At 42.9% G+C, this 20,555-nt stretch overlaps 3 protein-coding genes across 3 annotated transcripts in view; all 3 read right to left on the reverse strand.

Annotated features, from left to right (window-relative positions):
- Window positions 1-7,974: 7,974 nt before the first annotated feature.
- The window catches only part of p3h4 (prolyl 3-hydroxylase family member 4 (inactive)), a 45,618-nt gene continuing 33,037 nt past the window's right edge, over window positions 7,975-20,555 (reverse strand). Inside the window, exon 8 of the mRNA XM_083780043.1 lies at window positions 7,975-8,026. The gene's annotated coding sequence lies outside the window, so the exon portion shown is untranslated. The remainder of the gene's footprint in view (window positions 8,027-20,555) is intronic.
- On the reverse strand, window positions 12,910-16,402 carry 42sp43 (P43 5S RNA-binding protein; the record flags this gene model as incomplete). The annotated part of the gene is made up of 10 exons (XM_083778978.1): window positions 12,910-13,622; window positions 14,071-14,124; window positions 14,443-14,672; window positions 14,883-14,963; window positions 15,239-15,312; window positions 15,515-15,603; window positions 15,706-15,802; window positions 15,885-15,985; window positions 16,137-16,209; window positions 16,377-16,402. 10 exons carry the CDS (start codon window positions 16,400-16,402, stop codon window positions 13,344-13,346), a joined length of 1,104 nt encoding a protein of 367 aa, XP_083635104.1. The 3' UTR covers window positions 12,910-13,343.
- LOC310868524 (cytosolic Fe-S cluster assembly factor nubp1-like) lies at window positions 18,001-18,969 on the reverse strand (the record flags this gene model as incomplete). The annotated part of the gene is made up of 1 exon (XM_083778979.1): window positions 18,001-18,969. One exon carries the CDS (start codon window positions 18,967-18,969, stop codon window positions 18,001-18,003), a length of 969 nt encoding a protein of 322 aa, XP_083635105.1.

Below are 20,555 nucleotides of genomic sequence, written 5' to 3' on the forward strand. Positions count from 1 at the left end.
GTAGTGTTTTACCCATGGGTGTTCACTTCATTATTGATCGAATGCCAGACTGTCATCTCCAGCTTCCGTTCTCGTTTGCCTTCTCTTATCCCCTGTGTTATTGATTAGTCTGGGCAGTTTTAAGGGCGAGTGGAAAGCACCTTTGTTGGTATGTAGAAAGAATCACAATGATTGGACTTTGTTGATCAATTCATTAATATGATTGATTGAACTGACTTTAGAAAGAATGATTTTTTCTGTGAGGTAGCAAAATACATGGTGGTGGGTAACAAAACACCATTATGTTAATGACATTACAACAATACATTTATTTGGCTTATGTTTAGTTCCTTCCTATTTCAGTATTTGATCAACACATAGTTCTCTTATTGTTACACTTATTGAGTATTTTACCTACAACTTTAGAACATATGTTATTTTTTTATCTGAATGTTTTTGTCTGTCAGGTACAATTGTCAATCGGAGCAGTAGTAAAAGAAAATGGGAATAAACAGCAGCTACGGAGTGAAAATAAAACCAGATTTCTTATTAGTTTTACCCACATTTCACCCACTTTATATTTGCTAGCAATGCATCTAATGTTCTCAACAGTGGCCACCAATGTGTTTTTTTTCCTGAGCGCAATGGGAGCTCTGTGTACTATGCTGGAATACCAGCAGCGCCAAGAGTTGAAATATTGTCTACTCTTATTGTCTGTTTGGACAAGAGCTCGTTGCGTTTTCAGCTGGGAAAAAAAGGCTTTGGTGGATGTACCTTGTATGTTCTGAGTCATTGTTTGACCTAATGCCTCAATAAAAATATATGACAGTACAGCCCTTGTGTCTCATCAACTGTACATCTAGACTTATACATAAACTCTGTTTCTTCACACACACACACACACACACACACACACACACACACACACACACACACACACACACACACACACACACATTGACTTGGCTGCCACATGATGTAATCTTCAAATATCCCTCAAACATTGATCATTTTGAGGGGGTCGTTGCTGGAAAAGGTTGAGAATCATTGGTCAACACCCTCCCCAGACAGACCACACAGTGAGGTTCTGCAGGGACAGGGATTATACATATCTGGGGGTAAATGGCATAATGATTACATTGGGGAGAGGACAAAAAGCAACAAAAATATATCTTCCAAAATGGCTCATATTTCAGATGGCTGCTCATACTCATCCAGTAATGTTAGCTGAACGGGAGATAATCAAGGTTCCATTAAAATTTGTTTCTGAGATGGTGATTAATTCACTAATCAGTCTTTGTCTTCCGCTGTACACAATATTTAATTTCTTCCATTCTGAATCTTGTGTGCATTGTCTGAAACCTGTAAGTCCAGAGGTGCTTTGGGCTTCTATTCTGCCAAGCTCACAAAAACATGCCATTACTACGTGTGAAGCCCCAGGAGAACATGGCCATTCCATTCAGCACAAACTGTAATTATCCCACTCACTGTATCTGGGGAAGCAATGCAAACAAATACAAAAGTCCTAACTGTCATGTGATTTCAATTGGACAAAGGGGCTGGTTAAATGCACCACTCTATGAATAGCAGGTAATCACAGGTTTCCAAAACACATGCAAATATGCGCATGCACGCACACACACATGCGCACGCACACACACACACACGCATGCACGCACATACGCAAACACACGCACGCGCACACACACACACACACACACACACACACACACACACACACTTATTAGCACACACGCATGCATTCATACACACACACACACACGGATCATCATCAACATCCCTGAATGGCTGACATCGGCATAATGATTTATTTCTTCACCAAAGAGTACAACATGCTATTATACTAACACCTTGCAACAGCATCAAATGCAATATATTACAACATTGTCTTTGATATCATGTGCACTCATGCAACCAAATACATGGTGGTGGGTGAGAGAAACATATAATGGGACCAGTATAATTCTGCACAAGGCATGGGGTGTGTAAATAGGGTATGTTATTCTGGGAGTTTATTCCATTTCTCTTCCCATGTTCAGAACATGAATATAAAAAATATGAATAATACTGGGAGAGAACATGATGTTCTCTCCCAGTATTATTCATATTTTTCTTCAGTGCAGACAAGCAGCCTTTGAGAAGACCCCCTACTGACCATAATTGCAAACCAAACCAATCATTACTAAAAAATGTTGCTTAAATTAAGGGGCACAGACAAGCTAGGACACATTTTATGTCCTGATACAGTCACACACGAAAAGAACAAATGGACGAGTACAAAAACTCAGGTCACCCGGCCTGCCCAGGGACCGGTCCACAGGCATTTTTGAACGGTGCAAACATCTCCAATGAGTGACCGAGTGTCTATGTCTGTATGTCTGAGGACAACCCATTGACCCCTGCATCTGATTGGGGTCGCATCTTGTTAGCCAGAGGCTAACAAGACAGCCTCCTGTCAAAGTGTAAATGTGTTGACTGAGACATGCAGACCATTAAGCAGCTGCAGCCATGTGAACAATGCGGCAGGCAGACAAGTAGGCAGGGAGATGCACACAAATGTGTCATAAGCCAGGGGTTCTCAACCAGTGGGTCGCGACCCCTAGGGGGGGTCGTCAAATGATTTTGCATGGCTGGAAAATGGAAATGTGTTTGCTAGTACACATAGCACACAGTGCAGTACATGCATAAAATGTCCTTAATTAATCTGGTTTCAGTATTCATTTATGATATATATTCTCTATTATTGTCTCCACCAGGCCGAAGGCATGTGGGGAGAGTATGTTTTGCACTCCGTCCGTCCGCGTGTCCGTCCGTCCGCGTGTCCGTCCGTGTGTCCGTGAACAGCTAATCTCGGCCACCGTTAACCCGGTCGATGCCATATTTTGCACACACACTCCCTGGATGCCAACGATGAACCTCTGCCCCAAACTTTCCAGAACAGCCTGTTATAGCGCCACCAGGAGGCCGCTTTGTGCAAAACAAGTTTTTGCACAGTACACCTACAGATTTGGTCCAAACAATTGGTACACAGTCTCTCTAGAGCCATTCAACGAAACGGGTCTTTCAGATTTATCAGACTCCATCCTGATTGGTTAAGATTGGCTTCCAAAGTTCACAGGAGTGCTCAGTTTCAAACAAAATGCTGCAAATCATGAACACATCGCGTGATTTCCTTGAAATTGTGCACCCACATTCCCACTAGGCCGAGGACGAAATGCCACATGAACAATTTCAACTCAGCCTCAAGGTGGCGCTATAACTGGCCGAAAAGTGTTTTCACCTCTAACTGCACGGATCTGTGGATAACCTGGTGGAGACCTGTGCCCAGAAGGGCACTTTTTCTAGTTAAGGTTATTTTTGCAGTCAGTTTGTATTGGGGGTGGGGAGGGGGGCGGGGGCGGAGCAGGGGTCGGGAGACCCAGCCAAAAATGTTGAGAACCCTGTCATAAGCAACCCCAGTGTGAAGTATAAAGTAGGCATAAACAGACAGGCAATAGCAAAGTTACGCAATGGTCAGAATTAAATGTTATCACCAATATCCTTGTGACGGACTGGGATAGGGTCGGGATAGATAAAGCTAACCCTACTACTTTGGCCCATACGTCCTCAATGCTTTGGTCATTCAGTGTTTTACTCAGCTTCCATCTTGCCATTGATTCCGGTTTAGGCTTTAACTGCCCACAGAACTCCCAAACATATTCCATATACAGTACTTTATATAAACATATTCCATATATAGTACTTTTCAGTTTGTCGTCTTTTTTGTTTGGCAACATACTTTCTTCCACAGACTACTGTTGCAAGCCATTTTGTGAAATGAAGTGTGTGACCGCATGACTCATCACTAATAGTCAGAGGTGGGGACTTGGACTCGAGACTCGACTTGGACTCGAGTCCCGATTTTGATGACTTTAGACTTGCTTATGATCAAATCAAAAATAGACTTGGACTTGCTTGGGACTTGAATGCCAAAGACTTGACTTGACTTGAACGCCTTGAGACTTGAGACTTGACTTGACTTGAGCCCTCTTGACTTGAACATTTTCAAGTCACTTAATACCTTACAGCAGTGGTCCTCAACAGGCGGACTGCGGTCCACGACCGGACCGCGGCACACCTCTCTGCGGACCCTGGAGAAAATGCCTGGGCCGTGGCTCAGTGGTTTTAATTTCTGTTAATTTATACTGGTAACCTTAATCATGTAGTAGCGTGTACTAGCGTCGCCTGTGTTCCACGTGTTGCACATAAACAAACACATACTGGCTTCACTCCTGCCGTCGCTGCTGTTTTGGAACAGTGAATTAGAGCATCAGTTTAATGTTTGATTGTATTAGAGTCTTCCTTATATTTTTGTGCACAGTTTAAGTTTCTTATTATTTAAGTTTATCCGATTATCTTTTGTAAAATGGTTTGGTATTGGTATATAATGTAACATTCCTCTTCTACCCTGGATTTGAACACGGTTTCAGTGCAAGTAATGCCATTTTACCATTGTAATAATAATAGCCTGCTTGCTCAGGGGAAACATTGAATTTGTGTCAGATCCTGTGTCTCGGTGAGACATGATCTAAAATTCTAAATGGCTCAATAGAAGAGCAGAGAGACAAACTACAACCACCCCATTGTACAGAGTGGTGCTTTAAACCCTGTCCTCACGGAGGAAATTGAAAAGTACAGTATCTGCATTTTGTTGGTGGACTCCAGAACCCTTGTTTAATAATAAATGCAAATTGTGGAAAATGCTCATGATTTATGTAAATCTTTACACGTCATTAATTAGTATTATGTCTTGGTGGGACTTGTTTGGGACTCGAATCAAAATTTAAGGACTTGGTTGGGACTTGAAACAAAATGCTTAGGACTTGGTTGGGACTCGAAACAAAAAGTTCAGGACTTGGACTTGACTTGGGACTTTCCTGTGTTGACTTGGACTTGAAAGCAAAGACTTGAGACTCGACTTGGACTTGGAACATAGGGACTTTGTCCCACCTCTGCTAATAGTGATGACTGATGATGCTTCAAACAGGTTTAGTCTTTGTGACAGGTGATTTTAGCGCTCCGGGCCTGATTAGTGATCAGTGTTGATTAGAAAGTCCTGTGTGGATGAATGTCAGTCTTGTGGTTCTGTGATTTGACCTATATTTACATTCTTCCTCTAATTAATCTCAACTAGTCTGTGACCCTGCCCCCTCCTGACTGTGTGCTGCATTGCATTAATGAAACATGAGCTTCACAACGTCTGTGTACTTTCTCTCATGTTCTCCTCTCCCTCTGGGCAGCCACGGGTGATCCTAGCATGCAGTGCTGTGCTATCCACAATGGACAACATACTGTAAACAGACAGATGCACAAAGGCGCGCACACATGCGCGCACACACACACACACACACACACACACACACACACACACATGAACAGCTCCAATCAAGAAAAATCACACCCGTGTGAACCGAGTGGTGCAACTCCCCCCCCCCCCCCCTCTCCTCTCTCTCTCTCTCTCTCTCTCTCATTAGCAGGCAACAGTGCAGCACTAATACTATCTCTCTCTCTCTGTTTCTGGCAAACAGCGCCCCTACTCAGTCATACTCGTGCTCATTAATACATACATACATAGGTGAACACGGACATTGCTGGTTGTAGGAGTGGTTGCACCACTCAAAAACAACCGATGCTTATCCAGCAGGACTGTTTAGACTTCTAGACGTCTTGATTTCACTCCATCTCACTCTCTCTCAGTATCTCCTCCACACCCTGATGTTTCAACTATGTCGACCTCACAGAGAACTACATAGAGGTATATTCCCATGTTGTGAGGTTCATGTGAACACATCGTTCACTTTTCCAGGGAATTTCATGGCCGCTGAGAGAACATGGCTGCAGCCCTGCTGATCTCCCTGTATGTGTGCATATTTAATCTCATGGTGGCGCTACAACAGCCAAGGGTGTAAAATCACTATCCATGTTTCTCTGGATTCCTTGGATCATGACATAATTTATAGGCCTTGTTTGTGCCAAATTCCATTTTCTACGTTTTGCTACTACTCCAACAGATTATGTCGGGGGGTCATGTGATCAAAAAGTATAAGTTAGATTTTTCAGATCCCATTCCAAGTGGCTATGATTAAATTTGCAGGCCCTGGCTAAGCAACCCGAGAACGAAAAAAAGCTATAACGAAACATTACAAACATGAGGGCATAAGGCCTAGAGGTCAAACTAAGGAAATGCTTTGTTAAAAAGGTAGATTTTTACTCCACTCTCAAAGGAACCAATAGACTGCGGTTGCTCTCAGGTGGTCACGTGTGTTTGTTCTCTCAACTCAGTCAAAACATGCATCCACTGTCACCATATGGAGACTCATCCACTGTCACCATATGGAGACTCATCCACTGTCACCATATGGAGACTCATCCACTGTCACCATATGGAGACTCATCCACTGTCACCATATGGAGACTCATCCACTGTCACCATATGGAGACTCATCCACTGTCACCATATGGAGACTCATTGCTATATTCTACTTTAATCTGGTGGTGCATGCTTACCTTTGAAACACTATAACCTATAATTTGCATAATATCGCTGCACTGAGTTATTCACCGTACAATGATAAACATGTCTGAACACATGACAAAATGTATTTACAGCCATACTGAAACAACACAAACATACTGACATAAAATGTACCCGAGACAGAGATAGTCCATGAATATGAATCATAGTGAAGTAAGATAAAGTCATGAATGATGTATATTACATTATGGTATGATGGAAGAAGAATGGGTGGCAGCACAATGAGACAGAGAGACAGTTAGGGAAAGAGAGAGAGAAAAGGAGAGAGAGAGAGAGAGAGAGAGAGAGAGAGGTAAAAGCCAAATAAGAAAACACAAGTTCCCATTTTTAAATACTGTACTCTGAGTTCTTAATAGAGAGTGTAAGAGTATTGGAAAGTAACAAAACTGTTAGTTAATCAGTGGTCCAGGTGATTGAAAGGCACATTTTCTCAAACAACTACAATAATCTCCCACAGAGCCTCAACACAAGCCCTATCAGTCTCTATCTAGTTCTGGGTGACTTTCAATGCTCCGAGTCTGACCACCACTGTGTGCCCGCCCCAGTTTCTTCAGAACTGGCAACTCGCGCATGGAAATGTAGAGACATTTCACAAGCCAAATTAACTGATTTATATACACACATTCTGCCAGCAATAAGGCAATATTGTGCCATTCTTTCTCTGCACGGCTTCTTGGTTCTCTGTGAGGCTAGACAACTGTTCTGATAACAACTTCAGCTATCAACTTCAATCAGATGTGATAAACAGGATGAGAGTGCAGAGGGCTCCTTTTAGATTATCCCCAAATGTCTATGGAAGGCTGAACAATAATTTTGATGTTTGTGTGTGGTGGCAGGAGAGAGAGAGAGAGTTCTTTGTGTGGCATATTGTTCTAAGAGATTGTTTTAAGAGAGTTCTTATTGTGTAAATATTCCTCATATACAACATACACCGGGTAATACAAATAATCCTGTTTCTGATATAATGTATACTGTAGGAGAAACGGAATAGTGCTAAAACCGGATTTACAGACAGTATTTCCGTTATAAAAAAAGATTAGCCGTTCTCTTTACTATTGAGAGCTGCAGACATAGGCTGATGTCTAGTCTATGTAAAACAAACTGCCCTCGCAGGCATAATTATGCTTGGCTTCTATTGCACAACTGAATGAGTTTTCAGAGACTTTTTAAAGGTACTTGAGTTGAGCACTCCAAATCCCTTTATTATGTTCTATGTAAAACAACTGAATTAATTCAGTCATCATTAAGGCTCATTCATAGTCTGGATTTTCGGTGGTGGAGGTGACCACCGCTTTGGTGGTGAGGTGAGCTGAAATAACGTTGAGCGGTGGTGAGAGAAGGGCTGGGGCGGTGGCGGGGGTTTGCTCTTCACCGCGGCTCGTGACGTCATGTTGTAGTTCGGTGGTCACCTCACCACCGAAAATCCAGACTATGAATAAAGCTTCAACATACCTTCAGGCTTCAACATACCTTAGGAAACTAATGTGAAGCAGTAGAGAGACCATAGCCTTTTCCTGCACGTGTGTCTTACCAGTAGCCTACTTCACAAATGTTTGAATCAACTGGGATTAGTTGTGTCATATCACTGACGTCAGAAAAAACCTTGAATTAAACAGGGCCAGGGGAAGTGTGAGAAAGAGGAGGGGAAGAAGATGTTTTGGGTCATCTATTCTAGACTGGAGAAGAAGCAGACTAAATCGGGGCATGACAGTGTTGTGGTTAACCTACTTCATTTTATCTCCGTTTGTGTGTGTGTGTGTGTGTGTGTGTGTGTGTGTGTGTGTGTGTGCGCGAGTGTGCGTGTGCACACGAAATATCTCAGAGGTAAATTAAAAAATGTTACTGTGCATGACTGTCCCCCTTTGAGCTTAATTACACTCCTTCCTTCTGCAAATTAGATGGCATGAAGTTTACACAGCTATTTGGCATGTAAAAACATGGCCCTGCCCTCCGGTCAGTGCAGCAGAGGTGATTTAGCATTGTGGGAAGAGGCTATCCACCGCACAGAATGTAAGTGGACATTCACCTACTGTCGATGGTGAAGACAGGCAGAGTGTGTAGGAGCAGTCACCTAACATGATTACATAACAACAACAGGTACTACTGTACAAACGTGTACATAATAAATCAGTAGTATCTGTAGTAGTAGTAGTATCTCAGTAGTACAAGCTCACAATGTGTCACGGATGGTGCTACTTGTGAGCTTGTAAATCATCTATTTTTGCTATTTTGTCAAGTTTAAGTTGTTAATTAGTAACTAAACTAAATGCAACACCATTGTTTCATAGAATCATATAGCATAAATTACACCATTTCATGCTTTTTCATGCCATTTAGTGATTTTAAGCACTAGGAGGAATTTTGCCTTGGAAAGATGCTATAATCATAAATATGCTCCTATATCCACACATGTTCACCAAGTTGCTAGGTTAATGTGTTACCTATTAGATTTATCCCAAACCAAATAATAAAATGTACTCTACCAGCTTTCTTAAGATTTTGTATACCTCACTCATTTTCTTTCCTTTGGTCAGTTGACAGTTTTAAGTATCGTCTGCCCCCCGCCCCACTGGTACGTGGTACTGACCCTTTTCTACCAATGTGTATTGTACTATATAGTATTGTATTAGTATTATGTGTATTACTAATGAATTGAGTAGCCACACTGGACCACAATGGAAACAAGCTCCCTGGGGTTTTTTATGTTATTATTTCCATCATTACCTTTGACTGTACTACCTGTACTTGTCAAAAAGTATTCAATCAATCAATCAATCATTAAATGGAGAAATGCTACTACACTGTTCCAACCAACCCACCTCAAATCAGGTATTTAAGATATCATTTAAGGTATCATTTTGAGTTCCCTAGACAGGATGAAATTAATGGTTTTCTGAATACAATGTCAGATTATTAAAACAATAATACCTTGCATTTATACAGTATGTATTGATAGAAAAACAACTGGCAATACACCCACCCATCCAAGTTCCTCGCTGCAACTGCATTGTGTTGTTGTGTTGTCCCACCACCTTCCTATTTACCCTTGCTGTGATGGATAAATTGCTCTTTTGCTCTGTCTCTGAATTAAGTTCAGCATACCATTCCAAAGGTCATCACTGCATATGGATAATTGGTGTGGCATTTCAGATATGGCCAGAGAGAGATGTGTGTGTGTACACACATACACCCACTGTGAGAGAGAGGGATATGGTCAACTTGAACCCTTACCTTTAGCATCCCTTAACTGTGCTATTTCGGTGAAGAGCTTTAGTGTAGTGGAGGAAAAAGAGATGACCAAGTGCAGAGCCAACACAGGTCAAGCTTACTATAATACAGTACATTCTTGTTCTCTTCAGTCCTGAACCAGGCTCTTTGATTCAAGGCTGTGTGAGGCGTGGCCACTCTTATTGCACTGTCTACGCCACTGGCTAAGTCTCAGTGCTACATGTCCCTTAAGAATACAATTAGGTATCCACTCCACCTTGGAGACCATTCTGTGTTTTAAGATACCTCAGACAGTTTCTTTTCTACTGTTGGGAAATATCCCTGAAGAGTTTCTAATACATGATAAATATTTAATCAAGATCCTCTTAGCAACAAGTAAAAAAGCGATCACTCGACGCTGGTGCCAACAGGATCCACCAACGAAAGATCAATGGATGGCCATTATTGAGGAACTGTATGCTATGGAAAAACTAACATTCATAATTAGACTACAAGAGGATAAATTCTATAAAAAGTGGGATCTCTTCTCTCAGCCTAGCGATATTGCAATAGGATTTCATTGAAGTTATTTTGTAATATGAAAAATGAAGCCTTGTCTTTTTGCTTTTTGTCTTTGTCTTCTTTTCGTTTTTTTTCTTCAATAGAAATTTAAGTGAAAAAAAAAAAGAATACAATTAGGAATCCAGAAGTTGACCAAACAACACCTGACGGTAATCACTGGGAAAGATATTTTCACAGGTTTTCAGTAATGGTACTGTATGAGTCCTACTTGTAATACATTGCATGCTCCATTGATAAATGTGGAACAAAGATGGTAATCATTTAAGATACTCTTCTGCTTATTTCCTTACCATATTTCCATATAACCATGGAAACAAGACTAATCCCTTAAATTCCCTAAACCTGCTGCAAGGTAGAGCCTCTGAATCCCCAAAGCAGCAGTGCTAAAAATGCACTTTGAGTCAGCAAGTTGATTACAGGCGATTATTCAAAACGTTTACTCTGAACCACGCTGACTGATTCACTCTCATCAGTTTGTCCTCGGTCCTCACACTGCTAAATAATGCAATGCATTTCAATTATGCTTTAGACGCAGCTGGGCAAAATACTGTTCTGATCCAATCTTTTTGCAAATTGCATTCTGTATTAAATAAAATAGATACACACAGCCATGGTAATTATGGCTGTTCCTGATAACCCATTGTTTGTGTTACTCTCACAGTATTACTATAAGTGCACTGACTCACAAACCCATCAACAGAGGCCCAATGTGAGGTACATGGCAAATTACACAGGCCAGGTCAAAGCAGGGGACAGGTGTAGGTTCTAGTAATGGCCTGAAATGGGGTCTCAAAAATGACCTTCGGCAGAGCAGTGATAACACTAATAGAACTCAACTGACAGGCTGTTAGTGAGTTTAAATGATGCTTTAAATGTACTCTGTCCTGTGTCATTAGAAGCAGAAAACATGATGAATGTTGATACATTCCTAATAGACATCTCTGTTGACAAAGGTGACAGCTTGTGTTGAAAACTGTAGCGCATGCATAGTAAGTAGCCTTGCCGAGCCATGAGGCCCATAGGGCAGGAGCCTATCTCATATTTCTGTAGCATGAGTACACCCCATGGACGTGGCGCTAGTATGTCGCAGGGACTTGATGCTGAGTGTCAAGCAGGGAGTCACTGGGTCTCATTTTTAGTCTTTGTTATGACACGGCCGGGGATCAAACCCCGACCTCCCAGACTCAGGGCGGACACTCTAACGTCAAGGTCACTGAGCTGGTATGCATACATTGACGGCGATAGCCGTCAGCACACATGTGATGAGGTCAGCACATTTGGGCAAGTTGATATGGCCGAATTTAGGCCAATGAGTGTCTTTCATGCAAAACTAATACTTGGAATGGATTCAGAATCATGAAAACCCCCTAGTTTGACATGTCACATGCTACTTAAAGTATCATGACATTTTGCCTTATATTGGTTGTCTATACAAAAATGGCAGACCGTGCCAGTAAATCTTTGCCAGGACACGTCATCAGAAGCTGATCTACCCCAATTCAGTAATCACAGAAAAATACTAAACGTAGCATTTTACTAGGTCATTAATATACCTTTGAGCTGTTGTGTGGAAATAAAAAAGGCCCCCCAGTTTCCTAGAACTGGGAGGTCTGAAATAAAATCATTAACATGGTGAATCACATGTCATCAAGATGTGATTCAACATTTTCTTCCCCCACACAACAGCTGGTATTCCCCTTTAAGGACTACATAAGCTTTAAACTACAATCACCAGTCAAACTCAACTTTGTGAGCAGATAACGTTTTACACAGCAAGTCACAAAAAAACTCATGTGAAGTGAGGGTTATCATACATCTCATTCCAGCCAATATGGCCCAGCAAATCAAATCACTGAGGTGATCAATCACAAGCCAATGTTTGTGTTCACACAAACCCGGAAAGCTGGGCATAGGGGCTAGCGCCCCTCAAAAATGGGAAGGAATAGGGCATTTCAACGCTGACGAAGGCCCTTGGCCGAAATGCGTTCGTTGTGTTGCTGCTTACCTTTCCCTTGTAAAGATGAAACAATAAAGTGCCTTAAAGGAGCTGGTATTCTCCTTCTAAAGTGTTTACTGACCGCAAAATGTTCCAAGAGATTGAGACAGTGGAGTGGAGTTCTGCTTTTCAAAAGGAATAGGGTATGCACATGCATAGAATGAGTGTCAAAGTGAAGTCAACACCGATCGGACTTTTCCGTTTAGATGTATGGGCTTCCCAAGGCCAGAAAGTACTTTGCCACTTGTGTTCCCACATAACTTCCAGGTATGATTATGTGACTGTCATGTGCATACCCTACCCTCTATGGCAAGCCTATACTTTGAAGTGACATGAGCATATACTACTGTATACGATTATGTCTGTCAGACTAAGCAAAATGAACTGTAAATGGGTGTCTAATAAATGCCATTTTAGAAGTTACAATACACCAGTCCAATTGCGTAACTTAGAATTAGGACTAAAAACTAATTTCAATTACAACTGGGAGATGGAAAAACTTGTTGAATTTGAATAAAACAGTTCAATGAAATTGGGTTCAAACTTTATTGGGTCATGTAAGAAACTCAGTTAGACAAGTTTTTTATAAATGCTGCATTTAAGCTTTACATTATTCAAACAAAAAAAAGTCTCTCCTTTGGAAGGGAAAAAAAATACCTTTAGTAATGTAACCAAAAGACCCAAGAATACACATTTCAAAAAGTTTCTTCTTTTAAACTAATCAATGACCATTACCTACGGTCAAAACGTAGTAATTTACCCAAAAGACCCAAGAATACACATTTCAGAAGGCATCTTCTTTTAAACTAATCAATGACCATAGTCAAGATGTAGTAATGTAACCAAAAGACCCAATATACACCATTTCCTATGATTCGGAAATATTTTGGATTCTCAAAACAAATGTTTCTTTTACTACAAAATCAATATTTTTAGATTCTCAAAACCTAAGGAAAACTAAAACATATTCATCCTCATCATCATTTAAATTGCAAGTGGCAAGACCTCAGGTTTGACCTCAGGTTTGGGCTCCAAAAGGCGCTGCTGTTTGAGACTGAAGAGGTTCCGCAGATTGACCTCTGGGTCAACGAAGTGAGGGATCTTGCGCTCATTGAAGAGGCCCGAGAGGTTGGCCTCCACTTTGGCACGTCTGGATATCCGCAAGCGCAGGGCAAAGAGCTGACGCAAGTCATCTTCCACTAGAGGCTGCCGATGCTCAATATGGAGACGCTTCTGCCAGGACTTCTTTGCCCGCTGCCGCTTCTGTCAACAAACATTTACAGTCAAGGCTACCATTACTGTTTGCAACATGAATTTTTAATAGGCAAGTTAAATGGTCACTGCCTATAAAGCCAAGAGCAACAAATATAATGCCAATGCCAGAGAGCAACATTGGCAATGATCGATGAAAAAAGAAACTAAAGGAGCAAAACTGAAATGCATTAAGACTCAAATAGTTGCTGTATGGAATAAAGCTGAAGGCATTTACCAGAACGACTTACAAAAGAGACCAAAATCAATAGCACTGCTAGACAGTCTGGGGCACCAAAGCTCAACTTTTTACTTTGTTGCATGCTGGTGTCTTGCATGAAAAAACAAAACAAAAAGCACATGTACACGCTGCGTCACAGCGTGACCATTTTCACTGCAGAATACCACCACCACTAAAGTAGTATCCCGCTGTTCAAGTTAGATTGAATAACTTCCTCACCTTCTGAAGATTGACCCCTGGGTCATGGTGACGTAGGTGTCTGGTCATGCTCTCCTGTTAGAGAGAACCAGTAATAGACAGGTGTTACTGCATTCATCCGCGTTACTGTGAAAACTGACTCCGTACAAGTTTACAGGACAAGTAGCCTATTGCAAAAAGGAAATTGGGAGATTTACAGTATGAAGTGAAGTGCATAGCAGTTGAAATGTAACTACAAAATATCCAGCAAGGAGGGCTTCCAATTGAGCACAAGAAACAATTGTGAGCATTTCACTTAAATTCCACAGAAAAGTGATTTCCCAAAGTGGACCAATACAAAAATGTATGTCTATGTGGAGCCCAAGAAAGCCAAGAGACGGCCAGCTTACTCACCCGCATGGCAAACTTTTGTGGGCAGTCAGGGAAGGAACAGCCGTATTTGAGCAGCTTAAAGTGCACTTTGTGGATGTGGTGCTGCAGATTGAAGGTTGTAGAAAAGTACGCCTGGCAGTCAGTTCTGGGGCAAAGCAGAACTGGCTTGTGAGAGGCATGGCTGCGTCTGTGTCTGCGTAGGGAGTCCCCTCTCTTAAACTCCTTCTTACACACCTTGCAGGGGAAAGTGACTGGAACACAAATCATTAAGTTAGTACACACAATATTTCTAGAAGTATTAAGTGTAGTACTTGAGATAAACCATCAAGTCACATGTATACCTCACCTCAATGAAAATCAATTCAGATAAACATTTCCCTGAAAACCCACATCTTAACCCCTTTCACTAGGAGATTCTGGCAACAGTTGTCTCTAAATAGACTGCCTCAAAGCCTTTTTACCTGGATGTTTCTTTGCGTGCTTCTGTAGTTTCGTCCAGGTGCGTTCAATGACCTCACAGCCGTCATGTGGGCAGCGGTACCCTGCAGACCAAAAGACAGCAGAAAGAGAAAATGGCCAGTTTTATGCTTAAACTGACGATTAACTCCATATACTTTGCATATGATGGATAGTGAAAGGTTGATTTGCCATTTTCTGACAATTATTGAAATATGACATGGCTTAAATCAGGACCCCAGTTTAAAGTAGTTACTAAATGAAAGGATCATGATTAGGAACATGTCACATTCAATATAACTTTCATTTATAGGAATTGTGCTAGGGTAGAGAATGAGAGAAGCCCTGGAAATTGACCAACCCGTGTGCCTTTTCTCATGGGATTTGCGGGTGATATGGGAGTCGAATGTGGCACCACAGCCAGCCTTTGAGCATCTGAATAGAAAGATTTGACCATAAATCTGTCCAGTTCACTTTGCCCACCAGCAATCACATTTTTTAATATATTAATTAAATGTTAGACCACTCGGCCCCAACTACACAAACACAGGGAAGTCACCAATTTGACAAGATTGAATGTTGACATTTAGGGTAACCATTTTACAACATGAATCATAAAGACAATTAGGGAACCTACTTAAATTGAGCAGTCACCCCATGCGCAGTCAAGTGCAATTTAAACGCTCTGCGTTTCTTGAAGGTCAGCGTGCATTTCGGTTGATTGCACTGAAAAACACATTAAAAGTTTAATCAAGACTCAATCGTTTGTGCACAGTCAGACGCTTCTGAAACATACAACGGTAATACGGCACCCTCGTGTGGCCAAACCTTGAAGTACACATCTTTATCTCCATGGGCATAACGCACGTGCCTCTTCACAGCGTTTGGGTCAAAGAAGCTGGCCGTGCAACTCGCCACAGTACACCTGTGCACAGGAAAATCAGTTAAACTTAAAGTATCTGCGACATGAGCGAACGATGATCTGAAAACCCATTAACTTCACTGACCTGCACTGCTTTATCCCGCTGTGCCGAAGAGCGTGGCGGGTCAAATGCGACTGTTGTCGAAAGCGACGACCGCAGCCTTCAAACTTGCATTGAAATGGACGCTGCGAATAATATGGTTTTTAGTCAGTCGGCCCCCCCGGCCGGGTAATAGTATCGCGTTAGGCCCACGCGAGGCGTTTCTGGAAGTTTAATATCTAACCGAAGAACACATTTTTATTGTTTCACAATGTTCTGCAAAAATGATAACCTTACCGATCCGGTGTGCGTCAACAGGTGTCGTTTCAGTTTCCACTGTTTAGTGAAGACCGTCGCACAGCCAGCATGTCTACACGGGAGCGCAAGTTTTTGTGGCTTCCCACTTACGTGGGAAGTTGTTACGCCGTTCATTTTTCTCCGATAACGTTGCTTTTTAAGAACACACGTCTTCTTACGTTACTTTGGAGAGCGTGTCTGTGTTGAAGTGTCTCTTTTATAGGGTTTGGGCGGGGTTACTCTGGCTCTGGGCGGGGGTTGCTCATTTTCTTAATTGCCTGCCTGGCACCTTCCCAATCAATCAATAAATCAATGACCCAAGTCACCCAACAACAACAAGGAGTGACAGCACTTTAGGGCAGCACGCGTTGCCGTCTGAACATGATCCTAATTCCTAAACCATGCACTATATTCTTTATTATGTAAAAAGCCGTGGTTCAAAAATAGCTGATCCACAAGCTCACAGTGCAGGATGTGAACTTGAAGATCTGTTTTATTTTATTTTTTATGTTTACCTTTTTTATACCCATAATACTAGTGGCGAAGAATAACACTTCTGGGAACTCAGATCAGATTAGGTGTAGGGCACTGTAGGCTAGTAGACCTATCGGTACCCAAGCTTTTTTTAATTTTATGCTCAGCAGATGAGCAGAGGGCAGTATGTCTCTGTTAAACTGCACTGTGCACACACATGCACAGGGGGGTCATTAACAGATTTCCCATGCTCCATAATCTGCAGTATTTATTTGCAGGTAATTTAAGTTTCACCCTCTCAACTGCAATTTTGCTAATTGAACTGCTGACCATCTTGTGGGAACCATTAATGGAAATCAATTCAACAGTGAAACTTGAGACGTTTTAGGCTGTTTTTGCCGCTCTGTCATTTCAGACCATGAACCAACCATACAGTATGGTTCTACATACATCTATGTTAATAAGTATAAAATATACTCACACAAACTCACTTATTAGATCTTTAATCTTTACGCTGTCAGAGTTATAAATGGACTTTTTGGCTGCGTATATAGGGTTGGGTTTTTCTTGATGCAGTTAAGTTTTTCAGCTGCATTGTTTCTCTAATGGATCTCACTAATGGATGCACATTGTGTATTCTGACAGCCCCCTCTGAATATTTCATTTTGCTCCTCTGTGACTAACAGAGAGTAGACAGTGAGAAAAACAATCACATGGGAGTGTGCAAGGGGCCAATTTATTATCTATCAGACAGCAGCTGTGGCTCAGGGGGCCGGGCTTGATCCATCCTGGGCTCCTCCTGACTCCATGTCTATGACTGACACGATTATGACATTTTACATGACAATAAATTGTTACACAAATAATTGGAATGAATGATTTAATTGTGTTTTTGCCTTTTTTAATAACGCACAGGGCAGGTATGACAAATAGTCTAACTTAAATATACACATAGATTACTGACATAGTCACATAGCCCATCTAATAACTTTATCCATCCATCCATCTTCAACTGTTTATCCGTAGTCAAGTCAGGTCGCGGGGGCAACAGCTCCACCAGGGAGCTCCAGACTTCCCTCTCCAGAGCAACGTTAGTAACATTGAGTCTGGTTCAGTTCAGTGGCCTTGTGGTTAGAGTGTCCGCCCTGACTGGGAGGTTGGTGTTCAATCCCCGGGCCGGGACATACCAAAGACTGTGAACAATGGGACCCAAAACAAACAGATGATCTACAAACTCGCAACGCATTGTGAGCTTTTTGCTATGAATACAGGTGTGCCTTGAGATTTTTATTTGCCCATTGGTGGTGCACCTTGGGCACTTGGGCACAAAGTTTGAAAACCACTAGTGTACGCTGGTGACGTGTCATCTCTTGCGATCGGTTCCCACTCTTCAATTGCCGTTGCGCTCCTTCGTCACGAGGTTGGAGCAATAGCTCTGGATCCTCTGTACGATGCTGTGGTACTCCATGGCGGCAGGCGAGTCGGGTGCTTCGCTAAACAGCGACTTCCCCTCGTCACAGCTGCGTCCTATCCGGGGGTCCAGTGGCACTTTGCCCAGCAGTGGCAGGTTCAGGTCCTTGCACATCCGCTCGGCGCCCCCGCTGTCGGGAGGGAAGACCTGCGACACGTTCTTGCACTTGGGGCAGACGAAACCGCTCATGTTCTCCACTACTCCGATGATTGGCAGCCCCACCTTCTTGCAGAAGCGGATCTCCTTGCGCACGTCCTGCAAGGACACCTCCTGGGGCGTGGTGACGATCACGGCCCCGTCGACGGCAGCGGAGCCGAGGTACTGGACGATCGACAGGTGCTCGTCGGAGGTGCCGGGGGGCGTGTCGACGATGAGGTAGTCCAGCTCGCCCCAGTCGACGTCCCGGAGGAACTGCTTGATCAGTCCATTCTTTTTGGGCCCTCTCCAGATGACGGCGTCGTCGGGACCGCTGAGCAGGAACCCGACCGACATGACCGCCAGGTTGTCCTCCACGTAGACGGGAGACCACCCGGAGCCACTCTGGTGGACCGGCTCTCCCTCCAGGCCCATGATCCTAGGGATGGACGGGCCGCATATGTCCACGTCCAACAGCGCCACCTCCTTGGTGCCGTCGCTGGACAGCGCGTGAGCCAGCTGCGCGCTGAAGGTGCTCTTGCCTACGCCACCTTTCCCCGACAGCACCAGGATCTTGTGCTTTACCGTTTGCATTTTCTCCGCTATCTCCGCTATGGCGGGGTCGATCTCCCTGCCGGCCGCGGTGGCGCACATCATCTGGTTGGGACAGCCCTGACACAATGAGCCCTTCCCTGCCTGCTCGCTCTGGGTGCCGGGACAGTGTTCCGGTGCATCGTTCGGAAACTCTTCCATGTTCACAGCATTTCATCCATGTACTCGAAAGTTTGGGAGGTCGCCGCCCAGCATGTTTCCCCTTATGTAGGATTGGTGGCATCTGATGGTTTGGTCCGGTGACATCAGCAACTATGATGTCAACATAGACCAAACCACGTGGGTTTGATATGCATTCGGTCACATTGCTTGGCACTCAGCAACAAGGGTTGGATTGGGGGTAAGTCCTATGTCCAGGGTGTGTACTTGTAGGCTACATCAAGCTGCCTCACATTACAGAAACAGGAGATTGGCTCCAGCTGCCCTATGGGCTTCATGTCTCGGCAGGGCTTATACTTACTTACTTTATGGTGCCCTCCATGTGGTGACCCCTGTCGCAGTGTGCCAGGACAAACCGCTGTTTGCTTTTGTATGCCTCATGTGCATGGTTGCCCTAACTGGCTCATGGGGGTTCCCCCTGCCCCGGGCCCCTGTGAGCCCCAAAACCATGGTCTGTTTAGGGTTGTCCAGTATTATATTTGTATGCCACATCAATGTTTTTTTCTCATTATAACGAAATGCCATGCAGCTCAATGTTTGGAGGGCCCTGAATGGCATGACCAGTGTATGGAACTCCAATCTCCCCCGACAAATCAAACTCAGCTTCTTCTCTATGCAACGGTCAAATCTGTTCTCCTATGGCAGCGAATGCTGGACCAGCCAGGATAATGAGACTGTAGCAGGACACTGCCAAAGACATCAATAACTGCCAGCAGCTAGCAAAGTAGTGTTGTGGGAACCAACACATGCTGGGCATCGATCAAGAGGACGTACATATTAACATACTCAAGAAAGACGCAGGAGCTGGCCAGATGTATGGAGAACCAGGATGACTGGAAGCGACGATGGAGGGCTCGTCTGAGGATGATGCTGAGAGATAATGCATCCAGTTCTGGCTACAATTTAGCATAGTGTGAAATCTATTTCCTCCCTGTCCCCAGTTAACCCCTGGGGGTCAAAAAACCTTAGGTTTCGTTTTTGACTCTCTATCCTGATTGGACGAAAGGCTGGGTCCCACAGCCAAAAACGACACCTAAGGTTTTTTGAGTGAAATCACTGAATATACCTTTAAATATTAAATATTATTTTATTGTTTGTTGTTTCGTTGTTTCTCAAAGCATGTCAAGTATACTGTACCAGTGAGCCAGCAGCATTGGTGGTGAAAACAAACATAGATGTATCATGAATACATTATTCTATTCTTTTCATTTTCCTTCATTAAATGTGATTCTTATTTTTATCTGGTGTATAGGCAACATTGTTTTGCAATATCAAAATGAAAGAATAACTTTATGCCTACTACAAATTCAATAATAAATTATGATTAAATGTAAAAAGAAAAAAAGAAAATAAAAATAAAACCTCTTATTCCGTAGCAACTGGGAGCCACGGGAGAGGGCCACATGAGCCACATGTGGCGCGGAGTCTAATGTCTATGGGCTGGAAACCAGGCTATTCATAAATCGCAGGTCTAATATTTGTATCAGTAGAGCATTTGAGAATTCCTGTGTTTAAATGCACAGTAAAATATTAATTCTTCATTTTGATCCCTCCGGGCCTTTGCTGTC

This window comes from Protomyctophum parallelum (genome assembly GCF_964188405.1).
Source record: "Protomyctophum parallelum genome assembly, chromosome: 13".
Taxonomy (NCBI): domain Eukaryota; kingdom Metazoa; phylum Chordata; class Actinopteri; order Myctophiformes; family Myctophidae; genus Protomyctophum; species Protomyctophum parallelum.